Below are 18,973 nucleotides of genomic sequence, written 5' to 3' on the forward strand. Positions count from 1 at the left end.
GGGTCTCCTGGGTAGCAGTGAGCACTGTGAGGTATAAACATTCAGTGAGGATTTTCTAAGAATGTGCATTTAAAAGTGTATGTTAATCCCAGCACTCAGGAGGAAGAGGTAGGTGGATCTCTGTGAGTTCAAGGTCAGCCCACTTGACACAGTGAGTTCCAGGCCAGCCAGAGCAACATAGTGAGTCTCTGTCTAAAAATATAGAACAAAAAATGAGGGATTAAAGAAAAGATCATTCAAAGGCTGTCTTACCTTGGGACCCACCCTGTATGCAGCCACCAAACCCAAGCACTAATGCTGATACCAAGAAGTACTTACTGGCAGGAACCAGATATGGATGCCTCCTCAGAGGCTCTGCCAGAGTCATACAAATTTAGAGGAAGATGTTTGCAGCTAACCATCAGACCCAAATGAAGGTGCTAGAGAAAGGGCTGAAGGATCTGAAAGGGTTTGCAACCTCATGGGAAGAACAACATTATGAACCAACCAACCCTCCACAGCTCCCATGAACTAAACACCAACCACTGAGCACACATGGAGAGGCCCATGGCTCCAGTTGCATATGTAGCAGAGGACAGCATTGTCCGGCATCAATGGGAGAAGAGGCCTTTGGTCCAGTGACGGTGTGTTCTCCCAAAGTAGGTGAATGCCAAGGCACTGAGGTGGAGAAGGTGATTGTGATAGGGTGCACCTTTGTGGGGACAATGGAAGGGGAGGGGGGAATGGAGGAAGGGGATAACATTTGAAATGCAAATACAGAGAATATCCAATAAAAAAAGATTTAAAAAATGTTAAAGCTCACTTAATGAAGTACTGTAAGAAGACCGTCTGGTACTAAAAGCCCTTTTTGAATGTCAGCGTTCAGACACAGGAATCAGAGGACAAGCAAAGGCTGTGTAGGTTATTCTTTTTTTTTTAATCTGAACAAAAAATAAGTACACAAGTTTGCTAGGGAGACATGGTAAGATTGAATGTGATGCATTTATGGGATCAATCCATCAGGTTATCTTGGTAGCCAGTGATTGTGAGTTATGAAGAAATAAGACCATCATGATAATGCCCCTTTCAGAGCCCACTCGATCCAGCTGATTTCACAAAGACTTGCTGATCCGTCCAGTCTCAGCCCTCCTTTGTGCAAACAACAGTTAGTCACTAACGGCTCTGGGGAGCCAGAGCTGATACAGAAGCAGCAGTACAGGAGTCAGAGACAGTTCCTAGGAAACGTCATTCGCCCATGTGCATCATGCTCAGCATTTTTAAGAACTAAAACCACAGTCAAGGACAGCAGCAGCGCTGCGTGCTCCGTGCGTGACTTCATGTAGTGCCTCTACAGTCATGTGCTCACCATCAGCCACACTCTGTGGACCTGTCCAATTCTCTTCCCACAGAGGGCTACACTGGGTGTGACCGCATGCTCTGCTGTACACAAGAACCTTCAAAACGACAGTCCAAAAGACTGAGACCCTCGTAAAGAAAGCCCAAATGGCTCTCCTGGAGTCAAATGCACCTCAAGGCATGTATGAGGAATGAGAATAAATGGAGCAGTGAGAGAAATCTGCCACTGCGTAATAAATGCTATCTTGTAATGATGGAATATGTTTCAATAAAACACTGTGATTAGTTTGGTTCCCACTACCATGGGGCACAAAAAAAAAAAAAAAAAAAAAAAAGAAATGAAACTCAAGACTACTTTGTTAGAATAGAACAATGAATGACCCCCGTTTTAAATAGGGTTTTTCATTAAAGAAAAAGACAGAGCCATAAAAGTCAAATTAGCTGACTTCAAATGGTTTACATCCCAGGATGAATCAGGTTACACTGATTTAAGCCCAATTGAATTCAGGCAGGTTTTTTAACCACAAGAATAAGGACATTCTTAGTACATAATTAATAATTAAACCAACATATACACAATTAGCAATATCCTATACAATATTAAATGTTTAACATGTTTCAATTATCCTATATCTAGTCAATTTGTTGCTTTGTTTTTTTTTTTTAAAAAAACAAGCTTAAGTTTATTTTACAATGCACGCTGCATTTACAAATGCATTCTGTTCATTATCTTGTTTTGAAGCAGGTGAAGTTCTGGAGATGGTCTTTATGATCCGAACTCAACTGTATCTTCTGTGATCTTTTTGAATTCATAATTACCTCTACCATCCATATGCAGGTAGTACTGTGGGAGAAAAGAGGAGTTAGAACTAAGAACAGGTATGTTCTCCCATTTTGGAGAACTAACACAGACTTTTGCATGTTTCTTAGTGCACAGGCATCCCACAAGAGATAAACCACAGCTCAGAGCTACCAGGATGACCCGTAGCAGGGCCTGGGTGCTCATCAGTGCAGCGCTGACCACTTTGCCGCTCAGCTACCACTCTCTGCTCCAAAGACTTTGTTTAGAGTCAGTAGAGAAGGAAAGGAGTTACACACGTGCCTTCTGAAGACAGCACTTTAGTTAGTGAGCGTCTCTATATAGATGTTTCCTTCTGTTTATTTTCTGTATTGCTATTTCTTAGCTGATTTGTGTTCCCTTTCCTCACATGATGGTTGTTCTTAACTAACATGCAGAAGGCCTAGGGCTGGATATAATACAGGGAAAGAGGAGAGGAGGAAAGGAGAGAATAGCAAAGTGTGAGAAGGGAAAGATAAGAGAATTAGAGGAAAGGAGCTGTGTGACATTACCTCACTAACCTTACGAACACTAACCAGAATCTATAGTGCTTCCTGAACCATTGCACACTTCAATACAGTATCTAGTAAGTAGTGGCTGAGATTATCTGACAGATCCTGTTTTATTACTACAGACAGGGCTGGCACTATGCTATCTTTCCCTTATAGCCCTGACCTCTACTGAAAATGCTAGTAAAATGTTGCCATCTAATTTTTAGGACTTTCTCCTTTTCTGTCAAACCTGAATGATAACAACGCAGCTCATTCACCCACAGTCATTACACACCAGTCACTTATAACACTGGAGACCTAACTGCTCTGAAATCTCTGTAGAGCTAGAGATTGTCTATATACATTCTAGCTTTCAAAACTGACATCAATAATACCGAATAAAGTTCCACAGTATACTATAAAACTCAAATCACGTTTTTCCTTAAAATGTATGCTTACACAGTGACATGACCATGAAATTTAAAATCAGTCAACAAAATTCACATATTTACATAAGATGAAACATTCGTCATTCCATACAAGAAAAGAACTACAAACCTCGTGGTGTTTCCAAAGGGATTTTCTGTGTGAAACGGTGAATAGGGTGATGCCAACCTAATTCAAAGAAAGGGTTTATGTTTACATCAGTATAGGCAAGCCACAAATACACATGCATTTCTAAGTCATTAGCTACCATGGTCAGTGGCTACAGTTAAGAACTGGTGATAATATATACCCCTACGTTTGGTTTACTATGAAACAGTGCGATGAGGACAGCAAAGGCTAAAATCAGGAAAAACCTGCACAGCCAACTGCAGCCAGTGCTTCAAATGTGAAATCCTACTGCAGAGTCTCAGCCCGAAGTGAGTCTTAGAGCTCAGATTTGGGAGTTATTATTCCATTGCTTCTAAAACGTTCTAAGACAGAATTCTGCACTTGTCTGTAATAATGTGTACAAATACTGACATAAATGAGACAAAACATTTAAAAAAACATTGAAGTTTGGATTAGGTTTTGCTACCGAGTAAGTTTGCTATAAAATATAATAAAGATGTTTCAGTCTTGGCCCAGGATTTCTAACACACTTCAGATTTTTTGGAGAAACATCGCTGTAGTTGTTCTGGATCAGTGGTTCTCAACTAAAGGGCAATATTCTCTCTCATTCCCTCCCTCCCTCCCTTCCTCCCTCCCTCCCCCCCTCCCTCTCTTTCCCTCTCCCTCCCCACCCACCTTCCTCTCTCTCAGACATTTCTGATAATGACTGAAGACTTTTTTTGGTATGCTGAGAACAATACTGCCATCTACTGGAGGGACAGACACCAAAAGTTCTGCTAAACGCAGACTGAAGGCCCAGGACCATCCCCCTCCATTGCCTAGGCCAATATAGATGAGGGGGAGAAACACTGCCTTAGGGCAGATTCTCAATACACACGTCAAGTTTGGGAGAACCAGCAAACCTTCACCATAATATTTTAGTTTTATTTTATTTTTAAAAAGAGATTATTTATTTGTATTTTATGTGTGTGACTGTTTAGCCTGTGTGTATGTAGGCCTACCACCTGTGTCACAAGTGTGGCTTCCAATGTGCAAGTTAGTTAGGGCCTGCACAGGAAGACACAACGCATACTACCTGCCTTGCTAAACATACATTTCAACCGTATCAAAAGCCTATTGAAATATTTTTTTAATTTTTGATTTTGTAATTGGATAAGACCTTGATTAGGGTAATGTGTATTAGAATTACTTAAGTCAAAATACAAAAGTAAAATTTAAATGGTAAGATCTGAACACCAGATGCTACCTTTCCAAAATTAAATCTCATGCTCATGGCTTAGATTCGGCAAAGACACACCACGGTTCTCTTTAATATCAAACATTCAGCATTGAGCTTAAGTGTTGCTTTATTTCATCTGGCTTTCAAGAGGCCTTACTGGGTAAAGACACTTGCCACCAAGCGTGACAATCTGAATCAACCTGAATCACTGACATGGTGAGAGAGAACTGACTCCTACAGTTGTCCTCTGACCCACCTGAGTACCACGCATGCACACATAAACCAAATCAAGGATCCAGTCCCTCATTTTCTGCTTCTTCATAACCAGTACAATGTTAAATTATCATTGAAACCTCAAGTAGCTTTTCTTCCCTCAAATCAAATGTATTTTACAGATCTATACATTTCAAAATCAAAAGAGGCAACAATATCGAATTGTCAGGGAAAAGCCTTCAAGTCAAATACTGTCTATGGTCTTATGCATGAAAACACTACAAATATCACTGAAAACCACATACAAATCCTCAAGAGGATTCAAGAAGAGAAGTAAGCCATTAAAGAAAAACAATCAACAGTTCAGTCTTCCAATGGAGAAGACTGCTGAAGACCCTCTCGAAGCACACCACACTTCATCCTTACACACACCTGAGTCATGTGACAGTCTGTTACTACGCTGTTCTACTATGCAAAGTTGGAGACTCCATATTTCTAACAACTTCCAGGTACTGCTAATGCTGCTAGTCCAAGGCTATCCTCCAAATGGCAGGAAGTGTGTGTGTGTGAGTGTGTGTGTGTGTACATGCAAGTGTGTGCGCAGGTACAACATGACATTGTAAACTCCCCAAATATCCATAAGCTGTTAAGATACTTCTGTAAGTTCTTTATTTACACAGAATAATAGAACACACTGTTTTCAGATCTAACAAGAGCACGTCAGCACTTGTGAACAAGTATTTAAATATTAGCAGCACAGTCTGCTCCTATTTATCAACCAAAAGAAGCATGTTTTAGATAATATTATCCAAATAAAATAAACCAGATAAATTAAAAACTAATGAGTAAAGGGGTGGAGAGATGGCTCTGCAGGTAGAGCACTTGCTGTCCTGGAGTACTGGAGTCTGGCTGGTGGGCATGGTGGACAGCCTGTAAACCTGTGTTCAGAATGCAGAGGGTAGACAGCTGGCTGAACTAGCTGAACTAACAAACTACAGCTGACTCATCAAACGATGTAGAATGAGATAAAAGACACCCAAAAATCAACCTGTTTCCTCCATATATGCTCATGCATGAACACCTTGTTCATGCAAACACATGTAAGCACAACAGCCATAACACATGCCTACATAAAATTAGAAGGTGAAAAAATGTAAATTTCTATATGGTTACTGTTGATTTTGCTTAATTTTAAAACTTGATATATAGGTAAAGTTAATGAAACAAAAGAAATATCAGAGGCTTTTTTGTTTTTGGATGGGGGTTGTAAGTGTTGATGGAAAAGAGAAGAGATTTAAGCATTGTACCATGAGGAAGAAATTGCTAAAGAGTTACATTTAGAATGCACGGATAATTCCTTGTATCTGTTCTTATCTATGAAGTTGTATTTAGAATACACTGTAACTCCTTCACTCTGTTATATACATTAGTTACCAGTTTAGAGACTATTACCTTTCAGTAATAAAGGCACTACTGTTTGGTAGCAATCTCGTAGCTTGGAATTTCTATTGGTGCAAGCTTGCTGTGGACTCGGGACACAGGCATTCCAGCACGGCACCTGTGTGTGACACTTACCTTTCGACAGTGGCTGTAAATGTAGTCCTCCACATCCACACTAACTGCACTTGTACATTCATCCAAAATGGCAAACTGCGGTTTATGATAAAACAATCTTGCCATCTAAAGCATAAAAGGAAATAATCTATATAAATAGAGGTTGGCCTAAAGAAAAAACTAATAAAAAAAGATAAACTTCAGTAAATATGCTTTTTGGAGTCTTATAGAGCTAAAATATGAAAGTTATTCCTAACTAAAAAAACATTACCCCCAGAGAAAGAAACAATATAAATAAAATGAATTATTTTTACTGTCATCTTAAACAAAAGGAAAAATACAAAGTATGAGAAATATGTATTGCTAAGAAAAAGCAAAAATTGGTTTGAGATGGAACTGAGTTTTAAGATAAACATTCAACAGAAAAACAACTTTTGTGTTTTAGCCAAGCCTTAGAATTCGGACTCCAGATGGCTCAGATGCACAGAATCCCCCATCACAATCTGGTGCACCTGCCAGCTCTGACTTGTTGGTCTGGAAATGTACTGTTTCTGAAAGCTGCTGATCTGAGAGATGAGCTCAGGAGTGCTAATGTGACACTTCTTCCATTAGCAGGAATGTGAAAATTTTTCCTCACTTATATTCCAAATGTACTGTATTTTCTGGAAATGTTCTGTCATTGTCCCCAAAGGAGATCTTCCTTCATGTTGCAAACCCAAAAGACATGTTTCTAACCCTAACCCTCCTATCTTCTAAGAAACACCCTCCTCAAAGCACTCCTTCCCTGAGTACAGTGAGGGCACTGGGGTCCTCCTTCCTCTCTAGTACTTTCCCACCTGCCCATTCAGTGTGCATACATAGGGGTCCTCAGAGCTGAATCGTTCTGACCCCTTTCCTACCCCCTCTCTCATCCACTCTCTTTTACAGTCTCATGGAGCTTAGAGTACACACACTTTTCGTCTCTGCCATGCCTGCATCTCAGAGAACACGCACTTTCTGCCTGCATGACACACCATCCTTCCCCTCTGCTTCTCACTATTCTCTATGTAACCAGAGAGCATCTACTACATATGTAACTCAAAGAACCCCACTTGACTTAAAACATTCTCCACAGCTTTTCCTCTCTCATCTCCAAGGTCCTATCCCTTCCTCCTACCATGCTCTGACCTCAGCATCCAGCCAGCACTGCCTCTTCCCCATCAACCACTAGGAGTAAGATGCCCAGGCCTTAGGGGCTGCCCTGTCACTTTCCTTTCTCTTCTTTCCTTCTCGTTTTGCTGTTGTGTTGTTTATTTCTGTTTGGGAGAGGCTCTCACTCTGATTAGCCCAGGCTGGCCTAAACCCATGGCAATCCTCCTGCCTCTGACTCCAGAATGCTTGAAACATACTTGTGTTATCACAAGCTTATTCTTCCTTAAGTCCTAATATCTGACTCTGATCCAGACATCTTTCATGTCTGCTTAAGTCACTCTCTCAATCCAAGTGGGCCCTTTATGGAATTGCTGTATATGGCAAACTTGAGCTTATCTTTCTTTGTGTGGTTGCCTAAGCTGTAGATTCACTAAAGCAGAAACCATTACTACTACAATATACCTGACACTTAATTCAGCTGTTCCATTCAAGTATACAGCAAGTGGTAACTAAAAAGGACTGCTTTTCCGAGGTTTACACCTATGTGCATGAAGTGAGGAAGCAGCAGACATTATCACAGACGGGCATTGATGGTATTTCACAGATGCCTCTCTGCTCCGTGAAACTACTCTCAGCATGTGTGCGTGTGTCTCCATCTCTCTCCATGCTGTCAGCTGTTTGACTCCACAAAACAAGGGAATTGTAAAGCAAGTATTTAAACCAATATTCTGTCTGAACTGAGGTTGGTAAGCAATCCTTCACCAGTTCTAACATGAACTGTCTGCTTGGCAAGCCTTAAACTATCGAAGTGCAGTTTCCTTGGTGACAGGGATATTCACAATAATAATTTCATAGGACTGTTTTAAAAGATATAATGTGCTAGTCTAATCTTCTTGGCATATTAACTATAATCTAAGCACTCAAAAATTAGCTGTCCTTGACCTGAACCATAGCTCTTATTCAAATATAAAGTAAATTCTGCTGAGCAGTACAGGAGTGAGGTACAAAACTGAAAATGGGGGCTGGGAAGACAGCTCAGTGAATAAAGTGCCTGTTGTACAAGCGCAAAGACCTGAGTCCAATTCCCCAGCACCCATATAAAAACAGTCAGGCATGGTGACATCAACTATAATCCAGAGCTGGAAGGCAGAGACAAAGGATCTTGTGGGCTTGCTGGCCAGCCAGCCTGGCCAGCTGATAATCCAGAGTCAATGACAGACCCTGTCTCAAAAAGTAAATCCACAAGACATCTGATGAAGACCTCTGTAGTCACCAATGGCTGTGAGATGCTATGTGGGGACTAGGCATCAACCCCAGAAACTCTGGAAGAGCAAACAGTATTCTTTAATACTAAGCCATCCCTCTAGCCTATTTTCTTGATTACTATTTGATGTAGGAAGGCCCAGCTCACCTGGGCAGTCCCACCTCTGAGCAAATAAAAAGGGTAACTGAATGTGACCCCGGAAACCAGGCAGTCAGCAACATTTCTTTATGGTTTCCACTTCAAGTTCTTACCCTGAGTTCCTGCCCTGACTTCACTAGATAATGAACTATAACACAAAAGCTAAAATAGACGTTCTCCTTTCAAATTGGTTTATCACTGAAACTGGCACCAGACAGTAGAGGGATCTTGCTGCAATGAACCTGACCATGCTGTTTGGAAGGGCAATGAAAACATTTAAAACTCAGAGCTGGCATACAGGAGAGTAAATGCTATCTTTTTTCCAGATAACTTTGATATTATAAAATGTAAAGTGTTTCCAATTCTTCTCTATACTAGGAAAGTTTTAAAAAATTCTAAGTAACGTTGGGAGTAGGTTAGTGACAGAAGGAACAAGGTTACAAGTGACCGTGCAGGGAGAACAAGCACAGAAAGCAGCATGGAGAACTGCAGTTTCCAATACTTCCCGCTGTTCAGGGAGAGCAGCCTGAGTGAGACCAAAAAGCAACATTTAGGGAAAGGTTCCTGAAAGATGCTGTAACCCATGCTCCTTCCTCAAGGACCACTGTCTAGAAAGTAGCCTCCTTAACCCTACATATGACACATCTGTAGCTTTCCCTTTCACAGAACAACAGCATTACTAACACAGTTTTCAGAATTTCAAATTTATATGAAGTGAAACATTTTCTAGCACTTTTATTCTAATTTAAACTAATACACACCATAATATTTGTTGAGTACAAGACAAAGCCCCGTGTCTGGATTAGTCAATTCTGGACTCTGACAGTGACTAATCTAAGCAAGCATTTGGTCCTAGTTTCAGAGGACACTGACCGCCATTCGCTGTTTCTCTCCTCCGCTGAGTACATCCATCCAGTCCTGAGTACTGTCCCAGCCTCCTTCTCGCTCAAGGATATGACCCAACTGCACATTATCCAAGTATTCCTTCAGCACCTTTATGCAAAAATGAAAGACCAAAAAAACTGCATTAGAAGCTAATGCCTTGTCCTGTCTCACCTTATTTGTTTAGACCAGCTCAGTAACTCCATAGCCAGCCCTTGGACAGCTAGGTGCTCTTCAGGAGAGAATGGGACAAAGCTGACCTGAACTACCAGGCCCTAGCCATAGTACCCTTGACAAAATGTCTAGTAGCTTAATGAGAGTACAATGGCATACAACCAAAGGATGGGACAGTAAGAATACAGCACTGTCACTGTGGTTAAAGCACACCACGACAATCCTTAAGCACAGCAGCTGTCACCACCTCTTGGAGAGGTCTAACAGTGGCTTGGAAGACTTTACAGATTGGGCCACACGATATGATGTTTAAAATGACAAAGAAAGCAGGGCATGCTTGGTGCACATAGGATATAAACACCCCTTACTTGGTCAGATATCCCCTTCTTCTTCTGATCTTCTTTTCCATCTGGATATATTACTTGGTCTCTCAGTGTTCCCAGGGTCATATAGGGTCGCTACAAGTGACACAGCAAGAGTTATTAAGCATATGTTTTAAAGTATTAAAATCTTAAAGGTTACAAACCAGTTCAAACAAAGTCTTACCTGAGGAACATAAAATAACTTTCCTCTCTCAGGTTTAGTAAGACGACCTCCAAAAAGAGGCCATAACTATAAAAGCAAAGGGAGAACATAAGTGACTGTGAAATTCATAACCTAACAGTATCACAAATAAGACAACGAGCCCTGGAAGCCAGCTTGTACATACTTCACCAAGAACACGGAAGAGGGAGCTTTTTCCACAGCCATTTGGACCACAAATGAGAACATTGGCCCCAGATCGAACCTGAAAGACAATTATTGAATTAGTTGTATATGTGGTATTTCCTTAGAGTCAAAGAGCTCTTTGCTAAGTCTTAGCTTCTAATTTTACTTGTAAATGTGGTGTTGGGCACAACTACAAAGTGTACAATGAGAGACCTTTTACTTCTGCTCACTTTCAAGTTTGCTGTTTCCTTCTCAGACTGTTTAATGTAGTCTTATCAGATGTAAAGTGTGAAAGATTTAAAAATCTGAGGATTCTTGAAAATAATAATTGTATATATTATGTTTATTAACATATTATTACCTTAACTGTAGGACAGACTCTTTCACTTAGAGGACTGAATTTACTTAACAATATGTCACAAATAATCTTCCAGTTCTCTGTATTTGGGTCCTTCTTGCCCGTTCTTTTATGTCTGTAGTGCATACTTCGTATGTAATACACACTACACTATATGAACAGTATGAATATACCATAATTTATCCAAACATCCCCCAATGATATGTACATCATCTTTTATTTTGATCTTTTAAATAACACTGTTTAACTTTTGTGTCAGCAAAAAATATGCACAATAACAAAGTAAATTAAATTGTGTACCAAAGACTAAGTACTGTGGGGAAAACTCAGTAGAAAAAAGAAACAGGAGCAGGCACAGATGCCTCAGACAGAGGTCAAAGTACTCTTAGACATGTTAGGAGCTCATCACGAGGAAACCCTGGGGAATGTTTGGATAAATTATGGTATATTCATACTATTCATATAGTGTAGTGTGTAGTACATATGGAGTATGCACTACAGACATAAAGAATGGGCAAGAAGGACCCAGATACAGAGAACTGGAAGATTATTTGTCCTCGGCAGCAAACAGGCGTGAGGACACCGAGACAGGAATGGGCCTTGTCTCAGACAGACAGACTGGCTCTGCTGGAAGGACAGCAAGAGGAACAGCACAGTTACTGGGCTCAGAGACATTCGAGAGAGGGAGAGGACGTGGTCAGTAAATACTAAAAAGGAGCACAAGTCAAAGCACTCCAAGCCAGCGGAGCTGCTACTGTGAGAATACAATCATTGCAGTGTTTAAATAGCCAAAGGCAGAAACAGCCCAGGCAGACGAAGAGAATGCAGTGAGCGCACACAACAAATACGACTCAACTTACAGAGGGATAAAGATGCCTGCACTGAGAGCTTACAAAGGATGAGGGAGAACTCTTAACTTGCAGAAAGCCCTTTTGTTTAGCTATAATATAATGTAACAGACAAGCAAGTCAGAGACTTGCTTTCTGATGGCCACTCTGTCTTCTGATGACTTTCCAAAGGAAAGAAATCCTGATTTTCAGAAGTGTGCCACTGGACACAAATAACTTAAACAGTAATCCTCAAAATTCAAGATACAAATTACAGAAAAAATAGTCACAGATTGCCTTGTCATTTTAGCATGGCCTATCATGTCACCAGTTTAGTTAGGAAAACATACTGAACCAGAATCACTGTTTATCTGGCTGATAACCTACTAGCTGCACCTGTGCTGAGAATTTTCCAGGGGCTAGTGACATGGGTCAGTAGGTAGACACTCCCTGCCAAGCCTAATGACCTGAGCTTAACCCCTGGAGCTCACACAGTAGACCCAACTCACTCAAATTGTGTTCTGACTCTGACATTCTCAATATGGCACAAGCTTCACCCCCAAAACACAACACACAAAATATATAAATAAGATGTAAAGAGAAAGAGGATGAGAGAGAGAATGACTTTATATTGTTTATATGGATATAAATCATATTTTGCACAACCAAAATAGACTTTGTTTTAGATTTTTTTATTTAAGGAGATAAAGTCTGTTTGTATATTTAAATGTTCAACATTCATGGATATTCTGATTAGATGTATTTTATCATGAACTTTATTTGCAAAAAATATTACAATGGTTTTTATTTGTGTGTGCATGCTGTACAAGCTTATGTGCACTGTGTGTGTAGGAGCCTGCAGAAACAGAAGAGGATGTCAGACCTCTGAGAACTAGAGTTATAGACAACCACCATGTGGGTGCTGGGAACAAAAGCCGGTTCCTCTGTGACTTCTCCTAACTTCTGAGCCATATTGCCAGCAAAATAAACGACGTAGTAGTAATCACTAAGACTTTAAAGTCAGTCTATTTTGAGAAAAATGAGATTTCTAGATGGTTCAAAGATAGTCTCAAAAGTGATTGTAGGAATTTCTAAAGAGACAACTAAAACTTTAAAGTTCATTTAAAATTTCAATATTAAATTTACATTTTGAAGATGATTTAAACTCATATAAAAATTTTAAAACTTACTTCAAAACTAAGGTCCTGGATCAAGACATCTCCATTTGGTGTTGCTAAAGGAACATGGTCAAACCTAAAAAGGACATTAATAGAAAGAGGAAAATTAAAACATGTAAGGAACTTAAATAACTCAATACACCAAAAAGAAATAACCTAATACAGCTAGAGACCATTCACGCACTTCATAAGAGAATACATCCAGGACAACTTGCAATTGAAAAGGTTCTCAAGATCTAACCACCACAGAAATGCAAATGAAAACTGCAATGAGCATCCCTTATTAAGGACGGCAGTAATAAAGACAAAGGTGAGTGCAGGGAAGATGCAGAGGAAGAGGGTCCTTAACCACGCTGCTAAGAATAGGACTAAACAGCAACGGCAGAAACGATATGGAGGTTCCCCGCTTAACTGCTCCAAGTTTCCTGCTTCAGACAGCACTCCTAATTGCTGGTGGCTTTATTTCCATAGGAAATAAAGGAACTGCCGCAGAGAGCTACCTGTACTCTACACCTTGCAGCTTATTCAACAAGCCAACTGGGGACTCCCTTAATGTCTCTCAACTGATAAAGAGACTAAGAATATATTGTATGTGTAAGTACACACTCTCACAAAGGAGTGCTGAAGAGATGGCTCTGAGGGTAGGGGCGCCTGCTGCTGCTGCAGAGGGCCCAAATTTGGTTCCCAGCACCCATCAGTAGCTCAGAACCATTTATAACTCCAGCCGCAGGGGACTCAATGCCCTTCTCTGCCTCCACATGCACTGCACACACATGGTGCAAATACATAGAAGCAGGAACACACACAAGCACATAAGTAAACATCTATTTTAAACTCTTCAAACCATAAACATGATTTTAAAAGAAATGAATTGTTTATCTCTTTTATGACAGGAAGCATTATGGCAGGAAAAATGAGAGAGAAAAAGAAGCATAGTTCATATATAACTTATATGTAGAATGTGGTAGTAGTTGCTAGGGGTTGAGGGAAAGGGAAATGAAGGTGGTATCACTTAAGGTTCATAAAGAAAGATGGTTCTAGGGTCTAACCAGCAGCACAGGAACAGCAGTTAAAAATATACTCTGCACACATAAAATGACAGACATGCACATATACACATTTTATTAGAAATAAAAGATATAATAATTAGCTGAAAAAGGGACATTATTTTACAATATATAATATCAAAACATCAAATCACACATATGTAAATGTATGTATATATGTGTGTGTACATGTGTGTGTGTGTGTATTATATATATCGTATTCAAAACTTTTAAGTCAATGGTATACCAAAGCTATTTAAAGTTTAAGTTTTTTAGAGGTCAATTTTAAATCTCACATGAAACTACAAGCTGAAGAGAGAGGCTGCCATGAAATGTAATAGATGTGGAGAGTGCACAGCCTTTTTCTAGTACATACTTTATAATGTTGTCTGTGTTGATGATTTCTCCAGCACCAGGTACCAAGGAAACAGCTTGTGCTCCTTCAATACCTAATGGAAAATAATGATTAAGATCTTATATATTAGAAAAAACTTAAATCATGACTGCAAGCTATGATGTATATATTTACCCTTCTCCTGTTGTGACACCATTGTACGTTCATATTTGCCATGATTTAAATCCTTTAGTACTTGCATTAATTCTGTAATCCGAGCCGTAAAACTAAAATTTAATAGAAACCATAATCAAAAGTCTAGGCTATTACATCTTGTATATAAACTGAAATGTCTAAAATTGTAGCTTAGTCTAAGAGACATAACCTAAAGGAAGTCTCATCAGCATAAACTATTACTAACACACATGTCCTACATTTACTTCAGGGAGATGGAAAGAGGTTTCATATGATCCTTGTCTCAACAACATCCCATTCAGAAGCAAGACAAGTATTTCCCTTGGTCACTAACACGTATTCTTTTTAGTACACACTGCCAACACAGAAAGGCTGGGTTCTGAGCTGCTGGAGTGACCAACCTACTGTCACATGGAAGACTGGCCCTTGTACCCACTGATGCTTACTGCTTCTCTACAAAGGGGAAACTGAGGACATCTCTGCTCTCATATTCTGAAGAAGGGAAATGATAAAGAAAATCAGGAAGCAGCCCAGTGATAAGAAGTTGGGGAGTATAAGAAGGGCATGAAGGTATGAGAAGAGAAGGTTGCTCATCAGAGAAGCAAAGGGGTATTTATGTGTTTGCTCGTTGGGTATAAATAACAAACAGAAATCTCCCAGAGGAAACCTGTGGGGATGAGCGCTGCATTTATACTCGGTGTTGACAGTTTCACAGAAGCACATTGTCCCTAAAGTCATGAATTCTGTATGCATTAAGTATAATTTTTTAACATACCAATCGCTCCTTAATAAAATGCTTTTGGGGGTGGGAGAAAGAAAAAAAAATATTTGCCAATATAAATCCTTAAGGGATAAAAATCTATAGTTGAGAACAAAAATATTCAAATGTAAAACTTCTACTAACTTAAATTTCTGTAAAAAAGAAGGCTGTTGAGTCTCAGCATTTCCCCAACTTATCCAGGCCAGTGTCCTGGAAGACAACGAACGTGACACTACTCTAGTGAAGACTCACACAGCTCTTCACGGAGGCATGAAGAGCGCACTGAGAGAAGTCTTCCTCAACTTTCTATCAAAACCAGCTTCCTGGAGTAGACACGGTCAATACCTCCCATAATTCTAGTATCAACTGGGTCCCAGCATTGTAAGAACAATATATGTTTAAAAATGACTCTATGCAATTGCACATTAGTACAGATCTTACCCAGCCAGTCTAGTCATTTCACGCCCAGCCAAAACTATCCGACCCAAAGCTTGAGACATTCTCAAAAGCATTCTTCCACTTTGGTAGTAATCCTTAAAGACAAATTGAGTATTAGATTTTGCTCACATTTCTAAAATAGAAACAAAGCCCTAATTTTGATTTTTCACTCACTGGTGTGGTACTTTACCTCTAGCAGCTCTGAATGTGTGCTATGAAGGTGTCGGGGATGCGCCAGATCTAGGAACGGGCGACTGACAACCAAGTACCCAACGACAGTGGCAACATCTAGAACACAATGGTTAAGGTTTTAAATACTGTTATTTTACTTTCCCCACAAGTCACATTGCACCATCTCTTTTAAAACATACTTACATTTGGCAATGATGCTATCAATGAAGCCCATAGAAAACCGGAAGAAAATGAAATTATGTAGGTGTTCCACCTGAGAGGAAACAAGCAAAGCCATGGGTTTTTCCTGAAAAACTGATTTTTCCTAAGAATAAAGCATTATTAATTCACAAGCATACTGAATAGCTATGATTCCTGACTCTGTTATACACCACACAATCTGAGCACAAAGCTGAACAGTGCACAGATGCCAAACACACCTCTTCAAATGGTGTTTATTTAACAACATTGTTTCCACGTAATAGTATAATGCTGTTTCCAATACTACCAGACACCTACATACACAAACTCATCAATCACCAAAGCAAAAAGGAAGCACGAGAAGCCATTTCAAATACACTTGTCAAAGAAGGTAAAACTGTACTAAGTTGTGAGTGTGTGACTAAAGACCCAGAGGCTGAGAAAAGTGTTTTGAAAAGCTGCTGTGTGAACAGGCGCTTTAGATGCACTCTACAAATTCTAGTCATGTTAGATGGCAAAAATATCATTTCTGAAATAGCCTAGGACAATGTTTTTAGTATTCTTAAATTTTATATTCAATATCACAAATTTCCACTAAAATATTAGCTCCCTGGAGGCAAGGTTCCACGCAGCATGCTTACCACCTAATTCTCGTTAGCATTTAAGCAGCCTACCTGTCACTGAGTGTTTTCTGAATGAGTATAACTATTTGAGCTCAAAATAGCACCAAAAAGAAACAGCTTTTAGAAAATATTTATATTCAAAATCAAAAGTCAACAGACTATGACCAACAAAAATCTAACATGCCACTCATGTTAGATTTTGTTGCAATTAAGTTGTTCAGCACAGCCACAGCCACTCATGCATGTATTCTATGTCCAACAGAGAGAATATGGTCAGGAAACTTATCCCATCCTTTAAAGAAAAAGCTTGCTAATCTTACACTACAAAAGTCTCCAGTGATCTGTAAGAATCATTAAATTAATCATGCAATGGGAGTTCTATAGCAAACATTACAAAAAATGAACAAGATTTTTTTATTTAATTTTTGAATTTAATTAATTTAGAACTTAATGTTGATACAATAGTTTTTAAACTCATTTTTAATTTAAAACACAGTAAAAAAAACTTGCTTTTAAAATATATCTTTAACATTTATTTATACCTATGAAAAGGCATAGGAAAACCATGTGATGGTTAAATGTTCATCTTACCAGTTTTCGGAAGACTGAGTGGATTGTCTGCTTTTCTCGTTTATTCCCATTGTAAAAGGCAATTTCTTCACTATTAAAGAAAATAATGTAGTAATTAATGCCAGTGTCGCCTCACCCTGACATGTAGCTGAAATGCAGTGTTCAGTGAGTGGACTCCTGTATGTGAGTGGGCATCTTCGCCTCTGGGCTCAGGATAAAATGCAAGCCTGCAATCTGTCCTCTGACCACCAAAAGCCCTCAGCACAGGCCCCTCCTCAATAATAATTAAAAAAGAACAGAGATAATGATAAATAGGCATCTTGTCACTAAGAGAACATCTGGCATAGGCCAGGCTGAGTGTAACTGAGATCCGGTTCCTAGCTAAGTAAGCTTATAGGAAAACAACGGCATACAGCTGACTGGATCAAACTGGAGCACAACCTACCTGTGCAGAACCTGGCTGCTAAAGATCAGTGAGCATATGCTTACAAACTGCAAATAAGGCAGAAGAGGGAGATGCCTTAAAAACAGAAAAATACAAGCAGTCATGCTTTGCTAAAGCTGCTGGCAGTGCTGCGGTGCCACCAGGAGGTCTAAAAGCACCTAAGCCGTTCCTTCCTGTACCACAGCATTCCTCATAACCCATCCCCCTCACCCCCAAGAGCAGGAGATCATCAGTGGGAAAATCAGTACCATACACATGAAGAAAGCTCAAATGTAACTTAGATAAATTCTTTATATTCACATAACAAGCTTAGTTCAGAAGCCACAATTATTGCTTCTGTTTAACCTAAAGCTTATAGTCTTTCTGTCCCATAAGTATGAAGAAAACTGCCCAAACACAGTACTTATAGCAACAGATGGTTGTAGCCACCATGTAGTTACTACGAACTGGATCCAGATCCTCTGCAAAAGTCATACATGCTCTGAACTGCAGAGCCATCTTTCTAGCCTCTACAAGGTGCTTCTTATAGCACCAGAACATAAACTTCTACATAGACGCCTAAATACCACAGCTCAGATGCATTAAGTGTTGGGGGGTGGGGGGGGATAAATGGCAGCACTGGAATGCAGGCCTGACAAATTCAACTCCATCCCAGAATGCCACAAGGTGGCAGGAGAGAACTGAGACTCCCACACGGGCCCCATTACACACCCGTGCACATGGTATACAATCAAAGTGCATATGTAAAAACTTTGTATTCAGTACTCTAAAGCAGTTCAAAGTCAGCCTGGGTGACATAGTAAGACAAAGAAAGAAAAGTAAGACCCAAGAAAGAATAAGATGGTGGGAAAAGAGAAGAGGGAAGGGGGGAGGGTCGATTAAAGAAACAGCAAGAAACAGTTTTTCTTTTTGTTTCTGGTGCTTGCAGCTTGGCTTTGCCATTCTGTGATCACAAGAGTAAACCAGAGGAAAAGGATGGTTACAACACAGGGCAGAGCCAAGAGAATACCAGTAAGAGCCACAGCTCCAACCCTGCAGTGCCCAACTGTGCTATCCTAAGGGTCCTTACATGAGACAACCAAGGCCTCTGCTATGGTACTGTTTGTTCTAGTAAAAGCACACCCCAGACACCTCTTCATTAATTACACCCACATGCCTCCCTAGAGAATGAAACTCTACAAATAAAACCAAGATAAGAAAGGGAAGAGGAACTATTAAGAGAGTAATCTCCTAAGTAATTCTGTGGCTTCCCATAGAGTAGCCTACATAGTATTACATAAATACTAGAACCCTCAAAATTGACTTAAACTGGGTAGATAGGTACA

General features: G+C 39.8%; 1 protein-coding gene across 4 annotated transcripts in view; it reads right to left on the reverse strand.

Moving 5' to 3' along the window:
- Positions 1-918: 918 nt before the first annotated feature.
- ABCD3 (ATP binding cassette subfamily D member 3) overlaps positions 919-18,973 on the reverse strand; it is a 47,526-nt gene continuing 29,471 nt past the window's right edge. For all 4 annotated transcript variants that reach the window (XM_080916533.1, XM_080916534.1, XM_080916535.1 and 1 more), the window contains 14 exons: positions 17,225-17,294; positions 16,014-16,083; positions 15,829-15,926; positions 15,642-15,733; positions 14,441-14,532; positions 14,288-14,360; positions 12,878-12,941; positions 10,504-10,581; positions 10,341-10,406; positions 10,163-10,252; positions 9,612-9,731; positions 6,227-6,331; positions 3,223-3,279; positions 919-2,179 (listed from right to left, as the gene is read on the reverse strand). In XM_080916533.1, coding sequence (XP_080772659.1) covers positions 2,102-2,179; positions 3,223-3,279; positions 6,227-6,331; positions 9,612-9,731; positions 10,163-10,252; positions 10,341-10,406; positions 10,504-10,581; positions 12,878-12,941; positions 14,288-14,360; positions 14,441-14,532; positions 15,642-15,733; positions 15,829-15,926; positions 16,014-16,083; positions 17,225-17,294 — 1,153 coding nt within the window. In that variant the 3' untranslated portion in view covers positions 919-2,101. The remainder of the gene's footprint in view (positions 2,180-3,222; positions 3,280-6,226; positions 6,332-9,611; positions 9,732-10,162; positions 10,253-10,340; positions 10,407-10,503; positions 10,582-12,877; positions 12,942-14,287; positions 14,361-14,440; positions 14,533-15,641; positions 15,734-15,828; positions 15,927-16,013; positions 16,084-17,224; positions 17,295-18,973) is intronic.

This window comes from Micromys minutus, assembly GCF_963924665.1.
Source record: "Micromys minutus genome assembly, chromosome: 4".
NCBI lineage: Eukaryota > Metazoa > Chordata > Mammalia > Rodentia > Muridae > Micromys > Micromys minutus.